The sequence below is a fragment of the Penicilliopsis zonata genome (assembly GCF_001890105.1).
Source record: "Penicilliopsis zonata CBS 506.65 unplaced genomic scaffold ASPZOscaffold_5, whole genome shotgun sequence".
Lineage (NCBI taxonomy): Eukaryota > Fungi > Ascomycota > Eurotiomycetes > Eurotiales > Aspergillaceae > Penicilliopsis > Penicilliopsis zonata.
The window spans coordinates 1,315,474-1,337,407 of record NW_019208915.1 but is presented as its reverse complement, the minus strand read 5'-3'; the positions used below and the strand labels follow the sequence as shown (position 1 = coordinate 1,337,407).

General features: G+C 55.3%; 9 protein-coding genes and 1 non-coding gene across 10 annotated transcripts in view; 3 read left to right on the top strand and 7 right to left on the bottom strand.

Annotated features, from left to right (window-relative positions):
* The window catches only part of ASPZODRAFT_166022 (hypothetical protein), a 4,995-nt gene extending 253 nt beyond the window's left edge, over nucleotides 1–4,742 (bottom strand). Inside the window, exons 1-5 of the mRNA XM_022726733.1 lie at nucleotides 4,333–4,742; nucleotides 4,048–4,205; nucleotides 3,818–3,941; nucleotides 3,547–3,744; nucleotides 50–3,451 (exon numbers count right to left, since the gene is read on the bottom strand). Of these exons, the coding sequence (XP_022582456.1) occupies nucleotides 50–3,451; nucleotides 3,547–3,744; nucleotides 3,818–3,941; nucleotides 4,048–4,205; nucleotides 4,333–4,342 (3,892 nt within the window). The 5' untranslated portion in view covers nucleotides 4,343–4,742. The remainder of the gene's footprint in view (nucleotides 1–49; nucleotides 3,452–3,546; nucleotides 3,745–3,817; nucleotides 3,942–4,047; nucleotides 4,206–4,332) is intronic.
* A 287-nt stretch (nucleotides 4,743–5,029) lies between these two features.
* ASPZODRAFT_115252 (hypothetical protein) lies at nucleotides 5,030–7,160 on the bottom strand. Its single transcript, XM_022721099.1, has 7 exons — nucleotides 7,065–7,160; nucleotides 6,941–6,994; nucleotides 6,841–6,881; nucleotides 6,732–6,758; nucleotides 6,551–6,626; nucleotides 5,521–6,475; nucleotides 5,030–5,449 (listed from the first exon to the last, which is right to left on the bottom strand). Exons 2-7 carry the CDS (start codon nucleotides 6,963–6,965, stop codon nucleotides 5,224–5,226), a joined length of 1,350 nt encoding a protein of 449 aa, XP_022582455.1. The 5' UTR covers nucleotides 6,966–6,994; nucleotides 7,065–7,160; the 3' UTR covers nucleotides 5,030–5,223.
* Nucleotides 7,161–7,596: 436 nt separating this feature from the next.
* Nucleotides 7,597–8,265, top strand: ASPZODRAFT_15387 (hypothetical protein; the record flags this gene model as incomplete). The annotated part of the gene is made up of 2 exons (XM_022726028.1): nucleotides 7,597–7,866; nucleotides 7,969–8,265. 2 exons carry the CDS (start codon nucleotides 7,597–7,599, stop codon nucleotides 8,263–8,265), a joined length of 567 nt encoding a protein of 188 aa, XP_022582454.1.
* Nucleotides 8,266–8,370: 105 nt separating this feature from the next.
* Nucleotides 8,371–11,519, bottom strand: ASPZODRAFT_1813392 (hypothetical protein). The gene is made up of 5 exons (XM_022727165.1): nucleotides 11,132–11,519; nucleotides 10,648–11,086; nucleotides 10,357–10,620; nucleotides 10,330–10,336; nucleotides 8,371–10,277 (listed from the first exon to the last, which is right to left on the bottom strand). The coding sequence occupies exons 1-5, from the start codon at nucleotides 11,338–11,340 to the stop codon at nucleotides 8,476–8,478; spliced, it is 2,721 nt and encodes a 906-aa protein (XP_022582453.1). The 5' UTR covers nucleotides 11,341–11,519; the 3' UTR covers nucleotides 8,371–8,475.
* ASPZODRAFT_131556 (hypothetical protein) lies at nucleotides 11,501–12,026 on the bottom strand. Its single transcript, XM_022722790.1, has 2 exons — nucleotides 11,998–12,026; nucleotides 11,501–11,921 (listed from the first exon to the last, which is right to left on the bottom strand). Exon 2 carries the CDS (start codon nucleotides 11,842–11,844, stop codon nucleotides 11,599–11,601), a length of 246 nt encoding a protein of 81 aa, XP_022582452.1. The 5' UTR covers nucleotides 11,845–11,921; nucleotides 11,998–12,026; the 3' UTR covers nucleotides 11,501–11,598.
* A 1,544-nt stretch (nucleotides 12,027–13,570) lies between these two features.
* Nucleotides 13,571–14,644, top strand: ASPZODRAFT_63505 (hypothetical protein; the record flags this gene model as incomplete). The annotated part of the gene is made up of 2 exons (XM_022729159.1): nucleotides 13,571–14,047; nucleotides 14,162–14,644. The coding sequence occupies 2 exons, from the start codon at nucleotides 13,571–13,573 to the stop codon at nucleotides 14,642–14,644; spliced, it is 960 nt and encodes a 319-aa protein (XP_022582451.1).
* Nucleotides 14,645–14,702: 58 nt separating this feature from the next.
* On the bottom strand, nucleotides 14,703–15,686 carry ASPZODRAFT_1811776 (hypothetical protein). Its single transcript, XM_022727161.1, has 2 exons — nucleotides 15,674–15,686; nucleotides 14,703–15,605 (listed from the first exon to the last, which is right to left on the bottom strand). Exon 2 carries the CDS (start codon nucleotides 15,478–15,480, stop codon nucleotides 14,761–14,763), a length of 720 nt encoding a protein of 239 aa, XP_022582450.1. The 5' UTR covers nucleotides 15,481–15,605; nucleotides 15,674–15,686; the 3' UTR covers nucleotides 14,703–14,760.
* ASPZODRAFT_1811790 (hypothetical protein) lies at nucleotides 15,657–18,022 on the bottom strand. The gene has a single exon (XM_022727162.1). The coding sequence runs from the start codon at nucleotides 17,928–17,930 to the stop codon at nucleotides 15,825–15,827; it is 2,106 nt and encodes a 701-aa protein (XP_022582449.1). The 5' UTR covers nucleotides 17,931–18,022; the 3' UTR covers nucleotides 15,657–15,824.
* A 699-nt stretch (nucleotides 18,023–18,721) lies between these two features.
* On the top strand, nucleotides 18,722–18,805 carry ASPZODRAFT_t67. Its single transcript has one exon. It is a non-coding gene; the product is annotated as a tRNA-Pro (tRNA).
* Nucleotides 18,806–19,145: 340 nt separating this feature from the next.
* On the bottom strand, nucleotides 19,146–20,413 carry ASPZODRAFT_1811548 (hypothetical protein). Its single transcript, XM_022727160.1, has 2 exons — nucleotides 20,176–20,413; nucleotides 19,146–20,132 (listed from the first exon to the last, which is right to left on the bottom strand). The coding sequence occupies exon 2, from the start codon at nucleotides 20,066–20,068 to the stop codon at nucleotides 19,292–19,294; it is 777 nt and encodes a 258-aa protein (XP_022582448.1). The 5' UTR covers nucleotides 20,069–20,132; nucleotides 20,176–20,413; the 3' UTR covers nucleotides 19,146–19,291.
* Between the last annotated feature and the right edge of the window lie 1,521 nt (nucleotides 20,414–21,934).

The following is a 21,934-nucleotide window of genomic DNA, read 5'->3' as shown; positions in this document are numbered from 1 at the left end:
TGTTAGTATGTCCGGACGCAAGATGAAATCTGGGTATCGGGTTATCTCACCTTGTCAATGTTGTAGTCGAACTTCTCTAGGGCCGCGACAGCGTCATCCCGCGAGAAGCCCATGCCGGTGAGCTTCTGCAGAATCATGTCGTCTTCGCCAGGGTCGGCAGCGAGCGCCCACCCAGGGACCTTGCTGTCGCCCTGTTCGGAGGCCTCGGGCTGGGCAGCCCCGTTGGCAGTCTCGAGGGGCGCGAACAGAGCATCCCAGTCATGCGCGGCGGGTTTGGAGGCGGCGGTGCTAGGATCCGCGGCGGCGGTGGAGGCAGAAGGGACGACGGTTTGGTCAAAGGCGAAGAAATCAGACGCGGCGGTAGAGGCAGTCACCGGTTTCGGCTGGGAGGGCGAGTCGAAGGTGAAGTCAAAATCGGACGTGTTCTTGGTGTACTGGGCGTCCTCGTCGTCGTCCTCCTCCTCCTCCTCGTCCTCGTCGTCTTCGGCTTCCTTGGCGGGGGCGAGATCCAAGCCGGCGAAGGCGGCATCAAAATCCGGCGCGGCGGCATTAGCCTTCGTCGAAGTCTCGTTGTGCTGAGGTTCGCCACCAACCACAGGAACTCCCGTTGTTGAATCAACTGAGTGAGGGGCGTCCGGGGCAGCCGTGGGGTCGGCACGGCTCGGCAACAGGCCGGTGAACTCCGGGGGGAAATCGCCGGGCTGCTGTGCGGATACGCTCTGGTCGTAGTTGGGCGGGCTGGGCTGAGCGTCCGGAGCAGGAGGTGTCTTGGTAGGGGAGGTTAGGGGCAGAGACGTGCCGGGGGCGGGGAATGCATTCAGCTGGGAGAGGTCGAGGCTATTGACTTTCGCCCCGTCTTCATCGCGAGGGGGGGAGGTAGGGGCGAAGTCATCATCGAATCCCAGATGGGTGTCACTATCGGAACTGTCATCGTCCGCGTCCAAGCCGTCGTCCAACTCCTGAATTGGCGGGAATTCAGTGTCCCCGCCATTTACTGCGGCTGCCGCCGTCGTCGCCATCGTCCCGTTAGGTTGACTGGAGGGCCCCGTGTTATGCTTCATGACGGCAAAGGCTTCGTGGAAGTCATTCGCTTGCTGCGACTGCGACCTTTGCCGCGCCGGTCCACCGAAGAGTTCGTCAAAGCTGAGGTCCTTCTTCTCCACCTGCTGGTCCCCTGTCGCTTGAGTGCTCAAGGCAGGGGCAGGGGCGGCTTGAGTGGTGGTGATGGGTGGGGGGGTTCCAGACTCGGGAAACCCGCCAGGGACTTCAGGGAATCGCATTGTGGCGTCGTCCTGCAGCAGCTCGTCGAATGGAGAAGTAGCGGCAGCTGATGCTGCTGCTGCTGGTAGTGATTGGGACTCAAGATTGATGGTACTAGCTTGCATCGGCGTTCCAAAGCCAGAGGTATCAGCTCCTCCTCCTCCTCCTCCTCCACCTCCAAACCGACTGGCAGGCGGAGAGACTTGGGTCGAGGAAGTGGCCGATTGTTGTTCACCAAAGGGGAGGAAGCCCGGGGTAGCCTGCCTGGACAGGGGCGGGGGAGGAGGAGAGACGGACGGGGATGGAGCCCCCGAGGTGACAGGCCTCTGCGCTAAAGGAGATTCGGCTCGGAATGAAGTCGGCGGCGGCGGAGTGGCGGTCGACGGCGACCCAAAGGATGGCCCGAAGAGGCTATCAAAGGTTCGCTGCTGGTCCGCCGATGCCGCTGTATCGGGCGAGACAACATTCTCACTTGACGCAGTCGGTGCCCGGCGGAAGAACGGGTTGGTGTTCTGACTAGTAGTTGATGCAGCGGGGCTGGCGAGATTCACTGGAGAAGCCACGGCAGCCTCTTCGGTCTCTGCTGGAGCCGGCCTGGCCAGTTCGTCAATCTGGCCCTGAACCTTGTCCCGTTCGGCTTCCTGGGTGGAGAGCTGTTTCTTGTTGATGGCCACCAAGCCCTTCTGCTGACGCGCTTCGGAGCGTGCCTTTTCGAGGGCGGGCTTGAGCTGGGCGACTTGGGCATTGACCAGACTGATCTTCTCCTTCAAACTGGCATTCTCCTGTTGGTCGGCAGCCAGGGCAGCAGCCACCTGGTTGTACTGCGTCTGAAGATCGTGTCGGCTTCCATCGATGAGAGCGTATTCTGACTGGAGCTTTGTGGTCTCGGCACGAGAAGCATTCAGCTGTTCCTCGAGCACCTTGAAGCTTTTGACTTCTTGTTCGTACATCGCGCGCGCCTGCGCCAGGCGCATCTCAAAGTCGCGCTTCTGCTGCGACGTCTGAGAGAGGTTCTGCTCTACAGACGTCCGCTTCTCCTGGACGTTCTGCATCTCCTTCGCGAGCGAACCGATCTGGTTCGAGAGATTGGCCAGCTCCGTGGTCTCTTGGGTGAGCTTATTGGATTCCTCCGGGTCGTTATCCCCGAGAAGGTCATCTGAAGGCAGAGGAGGCGACCTCGCTTGCAGGGGAGAGGCGACGGAAGATACACCGGTGAATTGAGGTTGCAGACTTTGTCCAAAAGATGAACTGGGCACGAAGGGCTTGAAGGTGGTCGAAACAGCCTGGGGGGAGACTCTAGACGTGGGAGAGCTTGGGACCTGGAAAGGCGTGTTGGAGCCTCCCGTCGATTGAGGAATCTGTGAGGGCGCTGCAGGAGCCGGAGCCGGCGCAGTGAACGCATCAAGACCGAAAAGATCCTCAGCGGCCGAGCGAGGGGGAGGAGGAGCAGCAGCAGGCGCTGGAACTGGGGCTGGAGCAGCAGCTGCTGGGGCTGGTACCGCCCTCTGCGCGAGGGTCTGGCGGCGCATGCTGGGAGGCACCAAGGCAGAAGGGATGGCTTGAGGGAGAGGCTCCTTTCCAGTACGTTGCTGTCGCACCAGATACATGGCGACAGCGAATTCATCTCTGGTTAGCTGACCGTCGGCGTCGATATCTGCCAGATCCCAGATCTGGGCCAGGGTTTCCTCCGGCAGCTGTGCATTCATGAAAAAGCCAACCGCCTGTTCGCCATTGATCATTCCGGCTTTGGCCGTGTCTACCGTGGCGAAGATGGTATCGAACTGAGCCTTTTCCTGCGGAGTGATCAACCAAAAGTCTCCGCCACCTGTCGACTGCGCCGACAAGGGTGACGTGAACGGCTGCCGGCTGATGGGGCTTTGCGTCCGTTGCGGAGTCGGGCCGGTAAATTGCTTGGGAATAGCGGGCACTGGAGGGACATCCAGTCCCGAGCGGGAACCGACGGACGAGCGAAGGTTGCCTCGCCTCGTAGCCGCGTCATACAGGCCCGGCGGGAGTATCTGTGGGATGCCTCGCATGGCACCGGACTTGTACGCGGTCAACAGGTGCATGGCGATGATGAACTCTGTTGCATCCAGAGCGCCGCGCTGTTTAGTATCCGCCAGGTACCAGATCCGACCTAGGATCTCATTTGGCAGCCTTGCACGCTCGAAGATCTGCTTGGCGATTTCGCCTGTGATTTTTGAGGACGGTGAATCAGTGACCCATGTCTCCAAAAAAAAAAAAAAAAAAAAAAGATCTCGAAGGCCAACGGATTCATGTTTTTACCTGAAATCAAGCCATTCTTGATGTCCGACTTGTCAAAGAGCGAGGAGAACTTGTTCACATCGTCGGGATTCAAGGGGGGGACTCGAACCGAACCAGCCGGGGGGGGCGGAGGGCTGGTTGCGCCCTCGGACGCGCGAGAACTCGGGGCAGCGGGCGTCGCATCGACCAAGACGCCATCGAAGCGAGGTAGCGGGCCGGCTGTTTATTTTGTCAAGAACCTGCGTCAGCTCTGGCTTTGCGTTCCAAACGCCCCCTTCATCAATCAACTCACACTGCAGCGCCAACTGCTCTGTCGGCGGACGACCGGCTTGTGCATGTCCGATCAGGCGCAAGACAACGCTGAACCCGGAAGGAGTCAACAGGCCCCTGTTTTCTCTATCGGCGATCTGCCAGATCTACCAATCATCAGCATCAGTCTCTCTCTTTCCCTCCACCCTTGTTCCCTTGTCTGTCTTTCTTTCTCTGTTTGTCTCTGTATTGCCCCAACGATATAGAACGTACCAAACCGAGGGTCTCCGGCGGCAGCTTCGTCTTCTCGAAGAAAGGCACGGCGATCTCGCCCGTGATAACGCCCAAGTTCGTCGTGTCGGCCGCCTGGAAGAGCTGGTAGAAGACGCGCTTCTCCTCCGCCGTCAGGTTGAGATTCGGATGCTGTGTTGCTATAGATAAAGATACAAATCAGCATCTCAGATTTAAGAAGAAGAAGAAGAAGAAGAAGAAGAAGAAGAAAAAAGAACAGAATAGAGAGAGAGAGAAAAAAATTGATCCGGTCATTTAAATACTCACCACTCGCCATGGTATTTCCCACTGTTTACAGCCTGGTGACGCCAACCCTCCGCTTCAAAGCGAGCTTCCCGATTGTTTCGCTCTGTAAAAGAAATGCCTCCTTTCGAAAAAAACAGAGTGGAATTATGTAGGTATTATCAATAAAAAAAAAATTTCCCCCGCTGGGTACCCTGAAGAGGCCACGAACAGGCGCCTTGTTTGGGGGGTTTGCTCTGTAGTTTAGCGCCAGAGGAGGGTCAGGGTGTAGGGTCCCGGTCGGTTGGGACGGCCTTGCACAGCTGCAGTGCTTCTGGCAGCAGGAGGCGGAGGAACGAGGATACGGGTGTTTTTTGTAGACGTCTGCTGGAGAACTCTGGCGAATTGAGGGTGGATTGCGACCGGAATGGAATGAGCAGGAAGCTCGACGGTGTCAGGTCCAGGATGCGGCCGGGGCTTTCGGGGAGGGGGGAAAGAGGAGAGAGAGAGGGAAGCCTGCTTATGTGATGCTCACTCACTGCCTGAACTGTCCGTAGAGCTCCAAGCCATAAATAAACCTTGGCTAGTATTTAAGAATTAGTAATTTTGAGTAAATTGTAGATTGTTTTTTCTATTATTTTAGAGATTATATCAAGTATAAATTGTCTTAATAAAGATAGGTGGTAGTGCTGCTTCCAGTCTACTATACTAACTACATTAAACCATGATTAAGAGTGATCATCACGCTTTAACAATATTAAAAAAAAATATATCACAAAAGGATTATAGGCAGTGCTAACCCAATCTCATCTATTTGCAACAGGACCAGGGTCACTCGTAACATTTTCCATTCGCCTCGTCTCCAAGGCAACATATACGAACCCCCCCCAACCCCCCCAGAATACACTTACTTGACTGCACGCCGCCACCACACGCTTAGTACTCGCCCATCTCCTCCTCGTCCTCGACCGAGTCGCTGGCGACCTCCTCGTAGTCGCGCTCCAGAGCGGCAAGATCCTCACGGGCCTCGGAGAATTCACCCTCCTCCATACCCTCACCAACATACCAGTGAACGAAAGCACGCTTGGAGTACATGAGGTCGAACTTGTGGTCGAGAGCGGACCAGGCCTCGGCGATGGCGGTGGTGTTGGAGAGCATGCACCTGATATGATGAGTATGTGGAAGCGAGGGTGGGGGAATACAGAGAAAAAAAAGAAAAAGGAGAGAACTTACACGGCGCGGTCAACCTTGGCGAGGTCGCCGTTGGGGACCATCTGGGGGGGCTGGTAGCAGATACCGATCTTGAAGCCGGTCGGGCACCAGTCGACGAAATGGACGGTGCGCTTGGTCTTGAGCTGGGCGACGGCAGCGTGGGCCTCCTGGGGGACGACCGCACCGCGGTAGAGCAGGCAGGTGGCCATGTACTTGCCGTTGCGGGGGTCACACTTGACCATCTGGTTGTGGGGCTCGAAGCAGGACATGGTGATCTCGCTGACCGAGTTGGCCTCGTGGGCGGACTTGGCCTGGGAGACGACGGGGGCGTAGGCGACCAGGGGGAAGTGGATGCGCGGGTAGGGGACCAGGTTGGTCTGGAACTCGTTCAGGTCGACGTTGAGGGAGCCATCGAAGCGGAGGGAGGCCGTGATGGAGGAGACCACCTGGGCGATGAGGCGGTTCAGGTTCTCGTAGCCGGGGCGCTCGATGCCGAGGTTGCGGCGGCAGATGTCATAGATGGCCTCGTTGTCGACCATGAAGCTGCAGTCGGAGTGCTCGAGGGTGGTGTGGGTCGTGAGGATGGAGTTGTAGGGCTCGACGACCGAGGTGCCGTTCTGGGGGGCCGGGTACACGCAGAACTCGAGCTTGGACTTCTTTCCATAGTCGACCGAGAGGCGCTCCATGAGCAGGGCGCCGAAGCCGGAACCGGTACCACCGCCAAAGGAGTGGAAGACGAGGAAGCCCTGGAGACCCGAGCAGTTATCGGCGACACGGCGGACCTTGTCGAGGACCTGGTCGATCATCTCCTTGCCGACGGTGTAGTGACCACGGGCATAGTTGTTCGAGGCATCCTCCTTGCCGGTGATCATCTGTTCGGGGTGGAACAGGCTGCGGTAGGTGCCGGTGCGGACCTCGTCGACGACATTGGGCTCGAGATCGCAGTAGATGGTACGGGGGACATACTTGCCCTGGCCTAGACGTAATCAGCACTGTTCTTCTTCTTCTTCTTCCCTTCTTCTTCATTTTCGATTCCAAATTTATTCCATACCGGTCTCAGAGAAGAAAGTGCTGAACCCGGTATCCGGATCGGCGGCTTTGCGTTCCTCAGTCAGGTAACCATCGGGCTAGTGATAAGACGGTCAGAATAGGGGAAACCAGGAAACATCGTCGCCCCCCCCCCCACGACCACGACGAGGTTCGTTCGTTCGTTCGTTCCACGTATCACACACCTGAATACCGTGCTCAAGGCAGTAGAGCTGTTCGAAAATCAAAGACATCAGCACAGGCACGATTCATCCCACTTCCCTTTCTTTCTCGAGTAACAACAAAGAAACGTACCTCCCAGCAGGAGTTGGCGATCTGGCAACCAGCCTGGCCGACTGTTAACGAGTTAGAAGAACGGTCGAAATAAACGGCATTTCTTTTTTCTTTTCCCCACCGTTCAAACTGATGATTTCTCTCATGGTGGTCGGGTCGCAGGGGGATTGGGCGTCTGGCACAAGATAAGCACGAAAGAAAAAAAAACGGGTCGCACGGTCGGGGTCAGGGGTGTGTCCTCGTACAAGAAACAATAAACAAAAAGAGACAGAGGATTCGTCAGGAAAGAATAATTCAAGAAGGGAGGATGGATAGATCGAATTTGTAAACGGAGAAGACAAGTTCAGGCAGGGACTGGACTGGAGGACTCAGGACTGAGGTGTTGTCACGTTGTGGAAGCCCTGGTCGGGTCTCTCTCTCTCTCTGTTGACCGTTCGTTGGTTCGCGTTTTGCTTTTGGGATGTTGTCTTGTCCCTCTTGGGAAGGCCGCGGGGCGGTTGGCGCCCAACGCGTGTTGATTGGCTGCTTCACACCGCCTGGCAGTCCTGTGCTTGGTCACGTGGCATCATATGATTAAGGTATTAGTAAGCTTTATTACTAAGATATTACTAAGCGGGCTCTATCAGCCACTGTTGATAGCCTCATTCTGCCTATGACCACCAACCGAGTGATACCATCACCTACAATTCCATCATGGCAATAAGCCGATTCAACCAATCTTATTGTCTATTCACCTAGATATGTATCTATCTTCATAGCCTACCAAGTGCTGCTACCATGAAATACCTCCCCCTCCTCTCCCTCCTCTCCCTCCTCTCCCTCTTCATCCTCTCTGCAGTTGCCAACGTGGAAAAGACAATCTTCCTAGCAAGCAGTCCAACAGACTCCTTCCCATCCCCTCTTCCATCTCCTCTGCTCTCGATCTTCCCCTCCCTCCCGCTCCGAACGGAGATCAACGCCTCTTTCATAGAGGGAGAGGCATGGTTCCTCCTCCAGAATCTGAATAGAGGGCAACGCTATGAAGTCCGGATCTGCTGGCTAGCCACTGTAAGCTCTTCTTCTACTTCTTCTTTTCTGTAATTTTCTTTCTTTCTTTCTTTCTTTCTTTCTTTCTTTCTTTCTTTCTTTTTTTTAAGCTAATTAATCGAGCAACCTACTTCCTTCACTCTGGAGACATTTGCCCTCGCCGATGCCGGGAAAAGGCTTCTTCGCGTTCAAAACCAGGCAGACTACTTCTCTCTCAACGATACGTTGATGCAGAATGTGCCCCCCGTCGGGGTAGATCTCATCCTGGATCCTTTTCTTATGAATGTGCTTCCTCGCTCTTTGCTTCCTACCCTGCTCTACTTGGTTGTTATTTCCGGGTTGGCTGTTTGGATCTCCGGGTTTATCGGCAGGCAAGTCGAGATTTTGATTAAAGATGAGAAAGAGTCAAAGAGTCAATAGTATTACTGCTATAACTAGGCAGTCATAATCTACTAGGCTAGGGTAATTAGAATAATCATCAAGTGGCTTCATAACTGTTCATCTAAATCACAAAGGGAATAAGCAATATATATCTTCTCACATCTATACCAGACAGAGATCCCTCTCATCTCAGTATATTTCAATACCATGTCTTGGTGGTCAATCCTGGTTAATCTTACTTAATCCTGGTTAATCTTCGAAAAAGTTCAGGACGGCCTTGATGCCTCGCGACCCCAGCCCGTGCGGAGGATAGGCGATGTACAAGGGTTCGTCGCGCGCGCCCAGCTTGGCGCGGAACTCGCTCTTGCGCACCAGGTGGAACTGCTTGGCGATCGTCTCGTACGTGTGCTGCAGCATCTTGACCTTGGTGCCGTGCAGGTTGTGGCCCGGGGTGAGCTGGGCGGTGGCGCCCGCCCCGAAAGTCAGCGACTTGACGCCCGTTTTGGCCGCCGTCTGGATGGCGTGCGTGACGATGTGCTCGATGACGCCGCTGGGGGCCCCCGGGAAATCAAAGCTGTATTTCACCTGCATGCCGTTGCGCGGGGAGAGAGTGCACAGCACCACCAGGGCGCACACCTCGCCGGCCTTGTCCACCGCGTAATGGTACCAGCGGTGCTCGTGGTCGCGCCAGGGGAAGATCTCTGACAGGTGGATCTGCGTGCCCTTGCGGTTCGCCTTCCAGTCCTGGATGCGGGTGTCGATCTTGCGCTGGCTCTCCTCGTCGGGCAACTGGCCCTGCGGCACAGTGACCAGCTTGACGCCCTCGGCCTCGGCGTGCCGGATCTTACGCGCAACGTCGCCGTCCACCGCCGCCTGGTTGTGGCTCGGGTCCACGCGTTCCTCGGCGATGCAGGACAGACTGCGCCAGCCCAGCTTCTCGCCCAGCACCGTCTCCACCTCGGGCGAACACAGCAGCCAGACGGGCTTGAGCTTGGTGTCTCGCTTCATCCACTGCAGGAACTGGGAGATGGTGCGGTCGAACTGCTTCGGATCGCACAGCGGGTCGCCGGGGATGACCGCGTAGTTGTTCGAGCTGGGCACGTAGGCCACCGCGGCGCCCGTCGCCATGTCGCGCCAGATCTTGAACCGATCGTCGCCCCACGAGGTGGCCGTCGCGTCGCCGTAGTTGGCGATCAGGTGCTCGATCGGCTGCAGCTCCTCCTTGGTGGTGGCAAACTTTTGCGACCTGCCGTCCCGCTGCCACGGCGGCTCGATGGTCGACGATTCCGGGTGCCGCAGCTGCACGACGGGCGGCTTGGCGGGCAGACTCTTGGGGTCTCGGTAGAAGAGCGAGGCGAGACGGATGTTGCCCAGCTTCAGGATGAGCATGACGATGCGCTCGAGGCCGATGCCCGCCCCGGCGTGCGGCGGGGCCCCCCACCGGAAGCCCTCCAGGTACTCCTCCATGTCCTCCGGGTTGATGCCGGCCCGGAGCATGTTCTCCTCCAGCATCTTGGCGTCGTGGATGCGCTGTCCCCCGGAGACGATCTCCTGCCCGCGGATGAACATGTCAAAGGAGTTGGTGAAGCGCGGGTCGTCCGGGTCGGGCATGGTGTAGAAGGGACGGGCGTCGCGCGGGAACTTGTCGAGGATGTAGTAGTCGGTGCCGTATTGCTCCTTGACCAACTCCCCCAGGCGGATCTCGTCGCGGGTGTGGAGGTCCTCACCATCTGGCAGCAGGTTGCCGTCCTCGTCGCGCCAGCCGGACTCGTTGAGCATGCGGATGCCGTCGGTGAAGCGGATGACGGGGGTCTTGTCGAGCCAGACGACGTCGTCGGAGGGGAACTGGTGCTTGATGATCTCGACCTCGCGGCGGAAGCGGCTGTAGACGACGGAGAGGATGTTCTTGATGGCGGCGTCGATGGTCTCCTGCATCTCGTGGTAGTGCTCGTCAATGGCCATCTCGAGGTCGAGCCCCGTGTACTCGGTCAGGTGGCGGTGGGTGTTGGAGTTCTCGGCGCGGAAGACGGCGCCGACCTCATAGACGCGGCCGAAATCGGCGGCGATGGCCATCTGCTTGGCCAGCTGGGGGCTCTGGGCGAGGAAGGCGCTGCGGTCAAAGTACTTGACCTCGAAGACGCTGGCGCCGGATTCGGTGGCGGCGCCCTGCAGTTTGGGGCTGTGGATTTCGATAAAGCCGCGCTCGTCGAGGGCACTGCGGAAGGCGCCCGTGACGCCGGACTGGATGCGGAAGATGGACTGTGAGGTTGGGGTGCGGAGGTCGAGGATGCGGTTGGTGAGACGGGTGCGGTCGGGGATGTGGCTGCGGCGGCCCTCGACGCGATCCTCCTCGGCGGTGCGGATCTCGGCCTCGTAGACGCTGAAGGGGACGGGCTCGTCGCGCTGAACGACCTGGTGGACCTCTTCGATGCTCAGCTCGACCTCGTGGATGGTGCAGCCGAGGACGGGCACGTCGGGAGCCTGGATGGTGCCGCGGATGCGCACAATGGCGCCGAGGCGCAGGTGCTCGGCCCACTGGACCATGGCGATGCTGCTGACCCCAGGCTTCTCGTGCAGGACACCCTGGAAGGTCGTCAACTGCTGACGAAAGACGAGAAACACGAGCTTGGCGCTCATGCGGCGGATGATATGCAGACGCGCGGTGAAGGTGATCTGGCGACCGACCAGGTCCTTGGAGATGTCGTCAAAGTGGAAGCGCTCCTCCCCAGTGCGGGTCCGCGACTGGAGCAGCGGCAGCTCGCCATATCTCGCCTTCATCTCGGGGGTCTCCTGGCGTAGGGCGAGAGCGATGGCCTCCTCCTTCTGGCGGGACTCGGAGGAGGAGCGGTGGTGCTCCTCGCTGAGGCGGCTACGCTCCTGGCGGCGCTGCTGGCGGGCCAGGCGCTTCTGCTGGTTCTTGCTCAACGAGCCGCTGGTGGACGAATCATCCGACAGCTCCTCGGACGACGAAACCGAGTCCCGGTCGCGCAGGAAGTTGCTGAGGACTCGACGCCGGATGGGCGAGGAGGTCGAGGCCGGAGACGCGGGGCTGCCGCCATCTTCGTCGTCGGTTTTTGTGTGTCTGATTTTCGATATGGCACGTTTAATAGACATGATGAACTCGGATAGAGAGAGAAAGAGAGGGAGAGAGAATTGAAGGGGGAGGGGAAAGGGGGAGAAGGAGAGAGGGAGGGAGAGAGGGAGAGGGAGAGAGGGAGAGAGGGAGATAAGAGCCAGAGCGGTTAAGGAGGCGGTCCTCCGTATATATGGTGGGGGGGGGGGGAGAGTGAGAGGGGCAGAGAAGAGAGTCTGATCAAAGGAAACGCCGCAGCATCGCCAAAAGGGCGATTACTAGTGTGATGACAAAACGATCTAGTCTGTCTGGGATACTGGAGAAATAATACCGAGAACTGGGAATACACAAGTCGCCCTGCACAGTCGTACGAGAGAGTCTGGATGGTGGGATTCTCGTGATGATGTCATCCAGTCCGAAGTACCAAAGATGGCATCATGTACGCTGGACGGCGTTGAATCTGCAGACACGACGAGGAATGTGGGCTCCTGGATGCGAGATGGGGTCACAGGCTGTCCTGTCTCTCTGCATTGTATTTCCTCCATGTTGTCGATGGCCACACATCTATTTTATTGACCTATGTAGAATTGTCCTCGGCCCTCGGTGTCGCATATCAAGTTCCCTGCATGCTCAGTCAGCGGCTGGACCCAGCTCACTAAATAACTAGTACGTGAGAGCGCGGCTTGGCGGTTACTTACCAATACCATCGGTTCTTTGTTCTTTGAGTCGGGGATTCGGCCCTGAGTCAGTGCGAGAAGGATTGTTGGTTCAGTTGAAGCCACCTAGTGTTAGCTAGTACTCTGTATACCAGTAGTACCGAGGTGCTGAATGATCGCAGGTTCTTTGTATCTTCCTATGTACTTCGTAGTAGATTACTAGGTACCTAGTAGGTAGATGGTGGTTCTGTGTAAATACTGGTGTACCATGCGATAAACCGAAGTAGCGGTACCTATATTAGACAGACCAGGGTACCCTATATTGTAGTAATTTTGTTATTCGCTGGTCCGTTTGACCGTAAAATGCACCTAAAGTTGATAAACTCCAGTAAGCATTGACTTTCAGACAATATAAAATTGGCACTTGGGAGATGGTAACTCATTCTCAACCCCTTCTTCATCTTTCAAACCTGCTTCCCTGACTCCTCTTCCCGGATTTGTTCCCGAGTATGAAGGAGACCCCCGCAATGCTGAGCCTGATCGACAGACGATTTGCGCCGCAGCTTTTGCCCAACTCTCTTCTCGCAGAAGAGTCTCTTGGTTTCGGTGTAGCCTGCCTGGCATTCAATACAGCAGAGTGACGTGCCTCTCGCCAAGCAAGGCGGGGAAGCAGACGGCCCTCAATGCTTGTCTGTGGCGGCAGGGAATTTGCCGGCATTGCTGATTGCTATACGAGGAGCGAGCGAAGAGGTCGGCGATTGGTATTGGTGTCGGTCAGTTGGAACGATGAGCGACCCGAGAACTAGACAGAGACGGCAGGGAAATTCAGCCACAATCCTGCTATAGGTAATTCAAGTTAGAGCTTCTAGTCTTCCACTAGGTACAGAGTATTTGCAGGATACCCATTCCCTGACCTTGACTTCACCGTGAATCTGGCCAAGCCAAAACGACCACCACACCAGCCATCCGCATCATAGAACCAGAACCACAGCACTGCTGGAAACCATGTCAGTGCGAGAGTTGCCTCATCGAGTTGTAGATCCAGGAAGATGAGAGTGGCGGTGTTGTCGTCGTGACGGTGTGATGTGTGTGTTTCAGGGTGTTCCGAGTACGAAGTTCCGGGAGTGTTTCTTCTGCCCAAAAGGGAAGCCCTCGTTGCTTAGGTACCTTGCACCTAGATACCTAGGTAGTTACTAGGAAGTTAGGTACCAGGTACATCCAAGTAGTTACATCTATGCCAGGTACCTAGAAGCATTCCAATTACCTAGACTTTGGTAGCCATTATTTTTCTCTCAGACTTGGGTACCCAGCCATTGGTACACCTATTCAACGGAATATACTACATAGTTATTTACTACCTTCACCAGAATCTACCAATAACTCCTCTATTCTGCCTCGTATCAATAACCAAATCAAGAGGGTGGCCTCACTCTGATATTACTGTTCTGCCAATACAGTGTAATTACCATGATACGGTAATTACATTACCTGCCAACTTCGACCATGTGATCGCTTACTCATCTCTTCGTCACATCTCATGCCTGATAGTAGATCACCGCACTTCCAACTTCCAACAAACTTAGGCAACTGTGTCAATAATTCCGATTCTCTCAACATGTACCGCACCTGGCTGCTTGTTCAGGCCGTTGTCTGGCGCGCCCTGATGCGTGTGGGCATGCTGCTGCACGACCTGACATCCCCTCGCCCGCCTCGCCCGGCCTTTACCCGTACGATTCCGTTTGCCTCCTCCTGCTCCCGCCGGGTCGTCCTGCACTTCTACTGCCCGCCAGAGTACCAGAAGCGCGTGCAGGAGGGCCACCGATTCCCCGTGGTCGTCAACTTCCATGGCGGGGGCTTCACGCTGGGCAGTCCGACCGACGACAGCCGCTGGGCCATGTGTATCCTCAACGAGACCGCCGCCGTGGTCGTCAGCGTGGGTTACCGCCGTGCTCCTGAGCACCCGTTCCCTGCGGCCGTCGACGACGGGGTCGATGCCCTGCTATACCTGGCCGAGCATGCGGCCGAGCTGGGACTGGATGTGTCGCGGGTTGCCCTCAGCGGGTTCTCAGCGGGAGGCAATCTGGCCGTCACGGTGCCCCTACGCCTACACAGTCTCGGACCGAGTGTGTCTCATGTCGAAAAGACCATCTCGACACCATCGCCTGCGTCGTCGTCGACTGAGCTCGGCCGGGCAGACTCGTCGCAGCGGCTGGTCGACTCCTCCTCCTCCTCCTCGGTCGACGTCGACAGCCTGCGCATCGTCGCCATCTTCTCCTGGTACCCAATCCTGGACTTTGAGCAGTCGCGCGACCACCGCCGCGCGATGAGCATCATGCCGGACAAGACGCTGCCCGCCTTCCTCACCACGCTCTTCGACGACTCGTATCTACCAGACCATCAAGATCGCACGTCGCCCTTCGCCTCGCCTGCCCTCGCCCAGGACGACATGCTCGCCGACTCCCTGCCGCCAGAGGTCTTCCTGTATGTGTGTGAGTGGGACATGCTGCTCAACGAGGGCCAGCAGTTTGTACGCCGCCTGCAACGCCTGGGCAAGAAGGTCCGCGCCATGATGATCGAGAAGGCGCCCCATGCCTGGGACAAGTCGCCCAATCCCTTCCGCGACCAGGACCGCGTCAATGTTCTGTACCGCGATGCCTGTGCCGACATGAAGGTCATTTTTGAGAAATAATTCTCTCCCTTCCCTATTGTTTTATTAGCGGGCGTTGGAAATGTACATATCTAGTTGTTATATACTACACTTGACTGGTTGATAACCATAACCAGTACTCTATGTACTTATAACTACTATCCCTTCACAGCAGTAACAGCAACATAGCGCCATGGATTCCGATAATTCACCACGACAGCAACCGTATTGATGAAAAAGTGCTCCAGCCCAAGCCCAACAACAAGTAAATAAGGGAGATAGAGACAATAGCAGAAGAAGCGAAGCAGCGGCTTCACATTCGCCGTGATGTCTTCTTCCTGGATCTCGACAAACCCTACCTTCCCAAGCATCCCACCCAGTCCTTGGCCATCACCATTCTTCCTGTCGTTTCCACTGATCGCTTCGTTCCCACTGATCGCCCCGTAAAGCCTCACTTTGTCCATCCCCTCGGCCTCCCGTGATCCACTCCAATGATCGTATTCGTAGAGGGCAACCCGTCCCCCAGGCCGAAGAACCCGGTAGAATTCGCCCAGGACGCGTTTCAGGTCGGTCGCATGCACGAGGGTTTCGATCGTATATATCGCTGTCAGGGAGGAATCCTCGAATGGAAGCTGATGATAATCGCCCTGTCGGACAATCACCTCCGTTCTTTCTTCATCGTTCTTCTTCAACATTTCTTCAGTAACACGTTTTCTCGCAGCAGAAACTTGTCCCTCTAAGACATCCATGGCATGTAGTCTTCCCCCCTTCATCTTCCCGGCGAGGTAGATCGCTACACTCGCGTCGCCGCATCCTGCATCCAAGACTATCTCTTCTTCTTCCCTCAACTTCAACGAGGTGAATAGTTTGTCTTCCATGGCGAGCAGAGCTGGCCGGATCGGAAACGGCCATATACATGATGAAGCGTAGTAGGGTAGATGGGCGCGTCCGCCGAAGAACACCCGGTTGCCCCAGCGGGTTTCTTTGGCGGAGTAGTATTTTTCTAGATTCATAGAGGGAATTAACAGTCGTCTTTACTATTGAGTAGGTATAGATAAGGTATATATATACCTTGGGTATAGTATGTATGTGGTGGCTAGTATTGTTCTGAGATTCTTCCTATTGTTCCTATTGTTCATGTTCATATTGTTCATGTTCATATTGTTCTTAATCTTCCTATTGTTTCAATAACACCGTACACCGCGCTAGATACTTTTGGGTATTAATCGTCAAAATCAGACTCTGACTCCCCTAGATCATCCTCGTCTTCATCCCCTTCATCCCCCTCATCCCCCTCATCATCGTCTTCATCCTCCTCGTCGTCGTCGTCTAACCCAGGAATCCCCCGCCACTCCACATAGTCGCCCTCCAGCCACCGTCGGCTGCGTGGCAGCTGGTACGGATCAAAGGGAAAGTAGGCGTCAAGCTGGTAGCCCAGATCGTCGCCTGCGCGGGTCTCGCGCTCGACCTGGCTGAAGCGCGGGTCTGCAAACGCGGCGAGGCTGCGAAAGGACGAGACGCGCAGCTTCTTGTTCGTCTCGATGATGCTGTACGCGTAGATGAAGTCTAGATGGTGCGCGATGCGCGCAAACTCCGCCACGATGGCCGGCGAGCATACCTTGAGCGGGTTCAGTTTCGACGTGATCGCGTTGAAGAGCACCTCCTTGATCGCGGGGGGGAAAGTGACGGGTTCCATGTCTTCGTCCTCGTCTAGAGTCGCGCCCTCGGTCGCCGCCGTCGTCAGGTCTCGCCATCGGAAACAGAAGATGTACAGCAGCGCCTGCGCCGTCGAGTAGAATGGGCCGTACCGCCGCAGATCGGGGCCCCGGCACGTAGCCTCGTAGTCTGTCCGCAGGTTCGTCAGGTGCATGCCCAGCAGGTCGAAGACGTCCCGGACCACTTCGCCCGAGACGTGCGCGCCGCGAGCCACAAAACTGGCCAGGTACGCCGCCGCAGATTGCCGGATGATCCCCGGCTGCAGCTTGCTGAAGATCAGCTGGACGCACGTGGTCGCGAACCGGTCCACCAGGATGGGCGACGTCTGCGAGAAGTGGAACAGCAGGAACTGCGTATGCCGCGAGCGATACGTCGGCAGGATGATGCTCTGGAAGTGACTCAGTAGCAGGTCGAGCGCGTTCTCCTTGTCCGCGAGCGTGCCCGTCGTAAAGGGCGGCGAGTAGTATTCAAACAGCACGTCGATCATCCCGTCCAGCTTGCAAATGTTGTCTTTGATCGTGCGGATGCGTTTCGTGTCGTCATCGACCGAGTCGTCACTCATCACCGACGCATTGTCATCGGCGTCGGCGTCGGCGTCGGCGTCGTCCTCATCCTCGCCAGCAGCATCGTGCAGGACATCCTCGTCGATCTCTTCTTCAAAGTCTTCCATGTCCACCTGGATCTGCACGTCCACCTTGACGATCTTCTCCGTGATGAGCGCCAAGATATCCGCCTGCAGTTCCGGCGCATAGGTGATGATCTTGACCAGATTACGAGTGTACGCGATGTTCGTCTTGGCCGAGTCCGTTTCAAAGGGGAATTGCATCGATAGGATGGGCGACAGTGCCCCGCTGCCCGCGGGAATCAGCTGGATCACGTAGCGGAGCGCCATGTGGGTGCGGGTGTAGATGTCCGATAGTCGCACGAGAGGGTATCCCGGAAGCTTGCCCGTCGCCCGGGGCACCTCGGCCAAATATCCCACCAGCATCTTCAGCACCGAGCCCAGGTACGTCCCCTGGGCGGCCGCCAGGTTACCCAGGAACCGAATGTACAGCTTGATATACGACTCGTCCCGGCCGAGCCAGTCACTGTTCAGCACGGCGTTGACCAGCCCGTTGCAGCTGCGGTCCAGCGAGGCCACATTCGCCAGCAGGCCCATCAGGTGGTGTTTCAAGGTTGTATGCGAGGGTAGATTGTAGGAATGATGATGATCTTCGTTGCTGTTGTTGGTGTTCGTCTGCTTGGGATCCGCCGAGAAGATCTCCTTGACCCGGTCGTACGCCTCGCTGTCTGTGCCCGAGATGTGTCGTTGAATGGCGCGACGCACTTCCTCCCGCACCACAGCGGCACTCTTGACCATCTCATCCCGGGGTAAGGGTAACTGGCGCATCTCGACGTTGGGTTCGAACTGCACGCGGGCCCGCTTCTTCGGGCTGGGGGCCCCGTCACTGGCATCCGAGGCGACGGACGAGGGCGGCGAAAGCGAAAGCTCCTCCATCTCCGACATTTTGCGTTTTACTCCGGTCGTCTTCAGCTTGGAGGTTTTCAGGATCGGCGCCGGGCTCGTCAACATCTTGGACTGCGAGACTGAAGAGGTGATAACGGAAACCATCTCAACAACAATAAATAGTAACAATATCAATAATAACAATAATAATGATCCGGCTTGTTCTTTTGCTCTTCCACCCCCGCTTAATCGAAAGCAAAGTCTCTTGACACACGACACCAGGCGAGATGTCGAGACCAGAACTGCATCTGTCTGCACCGGAAGCCCGGACGCATGAGCTGCAGAGACGCTAAATTGGGGGGGGGGATAAATCTACAAGATAGAAAGACCTCTCCGTCAAACTCTCATTCCCCGTTCGATGGCGTGGAGTGGTCAAACACGACGCTGGTTCCTCGCAGGTAGAAGCGGAGGTGTAACAAGAATTTGAGCGACCAACGCACGGATGCCCCAAGTGGGTTTTTTTTTTCTCTTTGCTGTTGTGGGGAGATGCCTCAGGCAGAATTGCACGTGATGCACCGACTTCTATATTAGTACCTAATACTACGCAGTATTTAGTTCTATCATCCATGTACAGCTTATTACCTAGGTACCTTACCTATTGACTAGTAGCTAGCAGTAAATAGAGTACATGATACTCTGTATAGAATACTCAGAGAATTCCGTATAAGTCGGCATGGAGCAGCCTAACTACCTAGGTAGACTGATGTCTATTAGTAATAAACAAACCGAAGCAATACAAATCAGGAGAATTTATACCAAGTCAGTCCTCTCTAACTACCTCTAGGTACCTATACTCTATGGTCTATCTATATGCAAATACGGAGAGTACTTGCTGGACATGTCTACAATATTCACCTTTTACAACTCGTAAAACCGACTGTCCGTGCGTCACCGTCGCCCGTGTGGTCTAGTGGTATGATTCATCGTTCGGGTAAAATCTGAACTCGATGAGGTCCTGGATTCGAATTCCAGCCCGGGCCGACTTTTTTTTTTCCCTTAAAAAAATTGGTAACTGAATAAAACATGAGACCTGTACTACCTACTCCCTACCTTAGTTTAGTACCTACTACCTACTTACTATTATTTATTCTTCTTGATTTACCTTGACTACTCCGTACTGTGAGCATTCCCATGACAAATTGTACTCGTATGTAGATTTAGTTACTACAGTCATAACGCCATAGAAATACCAGCAGTAATCGCATCAGAATCCTCCCATACCTATACTAGGCAAGACACAGAACAGGTCAAACAGGTCGAAGGACAAGTCGACAAAAAACAAGTAGATTAGACAAAAGAACCCCGTGGTATATAGCTGAGTAGAAATTAGGAATATCGGTCGTAAAGAGAGAATGGTAGTCGGTCGTAATAGTAATAAAAGGGGCTCAGTGGGGAGGGAAAACCAGTTCCCCCCCCAAAAGGATTGAGAGCAATAAGAAGACACTTGCAAAGAGAAAAACATCGCACTAAACCCACGGTGTGGATATCGGGCCGAGCTGGTCGTCGAAGATGCTGCTGTACAGGTCTTGGATCTCGACCAGGTAGTCGTTCGCGGTGAATTTCATCAGGCCCTTGTGCTGGAGGATGCGTTCTTCCTCGTCGAGGACATGTCTGCCGCCACCAAACTCTTCAGCAACCTCGTTCACCTGCTCCAGCTCCTTGCCAAACGGGTGGGGTTGGATGGCGGCGGCAGAGGCAGCGTCATTGGGGGGCATCCGCATCGACGGGCTGCTGCGGAGCGAGTTAAGCGCGGGGGGCGACGTGCGGGAGATGGAGCGCTGGCGCGCCAGCTCCTGGTGCGATCGCTTGGTGTGCGACAACGCACGCTTGGGGACCAGCGGTGCCGAGTCGGTGGACGAGGACGAGGAGCGTGGGTGGCTGGTGATGGTCGCCGAGCGTTTAGGAAAGTAACCGGAGAGGTGGTTGGGAGAGACGGGCGAGGCTTCGTTCGACCATGTGTCCGGAGTGGTGGCGGGCGAGACGAGGCTGCTCGGCGAGGCCGAATCCTCCGATCCGTCATGGGACGACTGCAGGGACGAGGAGGAGGAGGCGGACATGGGTTGCAGGTCTGGGGCATTGTAGACGAGCATGTTGGTGGTCGACAGCAGTTGAACCGGACCGGAGATCTTGCCACGCTTGATCGTGCCGGAGGAAAACTTAATCTGGCCTTCACGATATGGCATCGGCGCCGACACTTCGGGACGCTTGCTGCGCTTGGTGAACGCTCGGGTTAAAGTGGACATGGTGGGAGTCGAAGCAAAAGTATTGATCTGAGGTTGTTGTTGTTGTTGTTGTTGTTGTGTTGCGGTGACTCCACCGAGATCTGCCCGTTTGGTATATATTTGTTCAGTTCAAGTAATCTATTTTTATATCTTTTTCTTTTTTAAAAACTCCGCGTGCGAAAAAAAGATCCAGTCGCTTTTTTTGCGGAGCGAGGAATGCGTGGTTGACGGTCGCGGATGGGGTCAAAGAAGGAATGGAAGAGCGAGACGGAATGTTCGCTTTCGATCGTTCGAACAAGAAAACACCCAGTGGCACTGCCAGGTGAGTCGAAGATGGATTGGAAGGAATGCTCGAACCGAAGGAATTTCTGCACTGCAAAATGGGTTCGATTCGATTTTTCTTTTGTTTCTCGAACAAAGAGTCGGTCGTGGGTTTTCAAGTGGATAGCGGTTTCGACCGGGATTGTTTCAAAAGGAGCGAACAGCCAGGAACGCTGGAGACCGATCAAGACTCTGTTGAGGAGAGTGAAGCGGGTTGGAAAAAAAAGGAAGGAAGGAAGTAGCAAGAACTGGCTCACCCGATGGCGAGGGGGGGGGAAAGAAATGAATGGAAATGACGCTGCAAAGAGGCGAGCGAAGGGAGAGTGAAAGAAGAGGGGGGCGGATGGAATGGCTCGACCAGGAATTGTTCTACGGATAGGGAGTTGGCTGGGTGAGCCACAGGGCGCTTATGGAGCAGGCAGTGGGCAGGCACTGGCCGTGGACAGGCAGTGGACAGGCAGTGGACAGGCAGTGGACAGGCAGTGGACAGGCAGTGGACAGGCAGTGGACAGGCAGTGGGCGGTGGCACCTCACAAGGGCCTTAACAAGGGCCTCACAAGGGCCTCGCCGGTCTTTCCACTGTCCACTGTCCATGTCTCTGCGGTGGCTCCAGGGACCGGTGAGGGGCGATTTTCCCGCTGGGTCGGATGGAGCCAGCCTTTACAGAGATTTTTGATCTTAACCTAAGTTGTCTGGCTAGAACTGGTTCATAAACTTTATCAAATTCTACAGTAAAAATGAGAATAGTTCTCTGAGTAGTTCCCTATGTGAGTACTACATAACTACTAGATAGTACTAGTGATAGATAACGGCCTCCGACGGCTACAGTATTTACTCCATACCCTCCCGTCCATACCCATACCTTAGGTACCTAGTAGTAGTATTACCTGTTCATCCTACAGCAGGCTCAATTTTTAGCTACCTGGTACGAAATACGGTAATTAAAATTCCACCGTCCACCGACAGCCTCACAGCCAATAAGTCTATCTGCCCTCTTCCGTCTGGGACAACGGCGTGGTTTTAGCGCCAGGTACGTCCGCCTCACCCTCTTTCCGAAACACAATACAGAGAGGTAATTATTATTCTTACGAGTACGAATTCGAATCTGAACAGGCATATTATTGGGATATAATAGTCTTGTTATGCATTAGATTTGACGCAGTTCATCACACTCCAGCTGCAGTTCGAATAGGAACTACCTAAGGAACTACTAGGACTAGGAACTAGGAACTAGGTAGGAACTACTTGATAACCAGGTAGTATTCCGTACGTCACACGCTGTCGTCTATTAATTAACAGACAGTTAATTAGATGGAGTATGGAGTATGGAGTTAGTACTGCTGACTTGGCGATTTGCTGTCTTATCCACATGGCAATGATGGCATCCTGTCAGGCACCGATTTCTAGTAATAGGATAGTCGGTCAAGAATGAGTCACATCATTATCACGATCCAAGTAAGGTACGGAGTAACTAGTAGTTACCTTAGTAATTAGTTAATGAGTTAGCTAGTGACTTGTTGGTAGTTACTGTAGTATCGAGTCATTCCATTACTATGTACCTACTAA

Bases quoted from the DNA above. Each gene is read 5' to 3' on its own strand.
- ASPZODRAFT_131556 (XM_022722790.1), bottom strand. From the start codon at position 11,844: ATGGAGGAAATACAATGCAGAGAGACAGGACAGCCTGTGACCCCATCT.
- ASPZODRAFT_115252 (XM_022721099.1), bottom strand. From the start codon at position 6,965: ATGAGAGAAATCATCAGTTTGAACG. The intron at 6,882-6,940 runs GTGGGGAAAAGA...ACTCGTTAACAG, and splicing joins AGAAATCATCAGTTTGAACG to TCGGCCAGGCTGGTTGCCAG. The intron at 6,476-6,550 runs GTATGGAATAAA...GATTACGTCTAG, and splicing joins CACTTTCTTCTCTGAGACCG to GCCAGGGCAAGTATGTCCCC.
- ASPZODRAFT_1811790 (XM_022727162.1), bottom strand. From the start codon at position 17,930: ATGGTTTCCGTTATCACCTCTTCAGTCTCGCAGTCCAAGATGTTGACG.
- ASPZODRAFT_1811776 (XM_022727161.1), bottom strand. From the start codon at position 15,480: ATGGAAGACAAACTATTCACCTCGTTGAAGTTGAGGGAAGAAGAAGAG.
- ASPZODRAFT_1811548 (XM_022727160.1), bottom strand. From the start codon at position 20,068: ATGTCCACTTTAACCCGAGCGTTCACCAAGCGCAGCAAGCGTCCCGAA.
- ASPZODRAFT_1813392 (XM_022727165.1), bottom strand. From the start codon at position 11,340: ATGTCTATTAAACGTGCCATATCGAAAATCAGACACACAAAAACCGAC. The intron at 11,087-11,131 runs GCGCCTGGCCCG...TAGCCGCCTCAG, and splicing joins TTGAGCAAGAACCAGCAGAA to CGAGGAGCACCACCGCTCCT. The intron at 10,621-10,647 runs GTCCACCAGGTC...CAGCGCGACGAG, and splicing joins TCGAGCTGAGCATCGAAGAG to CCCGTCCCCTTCAGCGTCTA.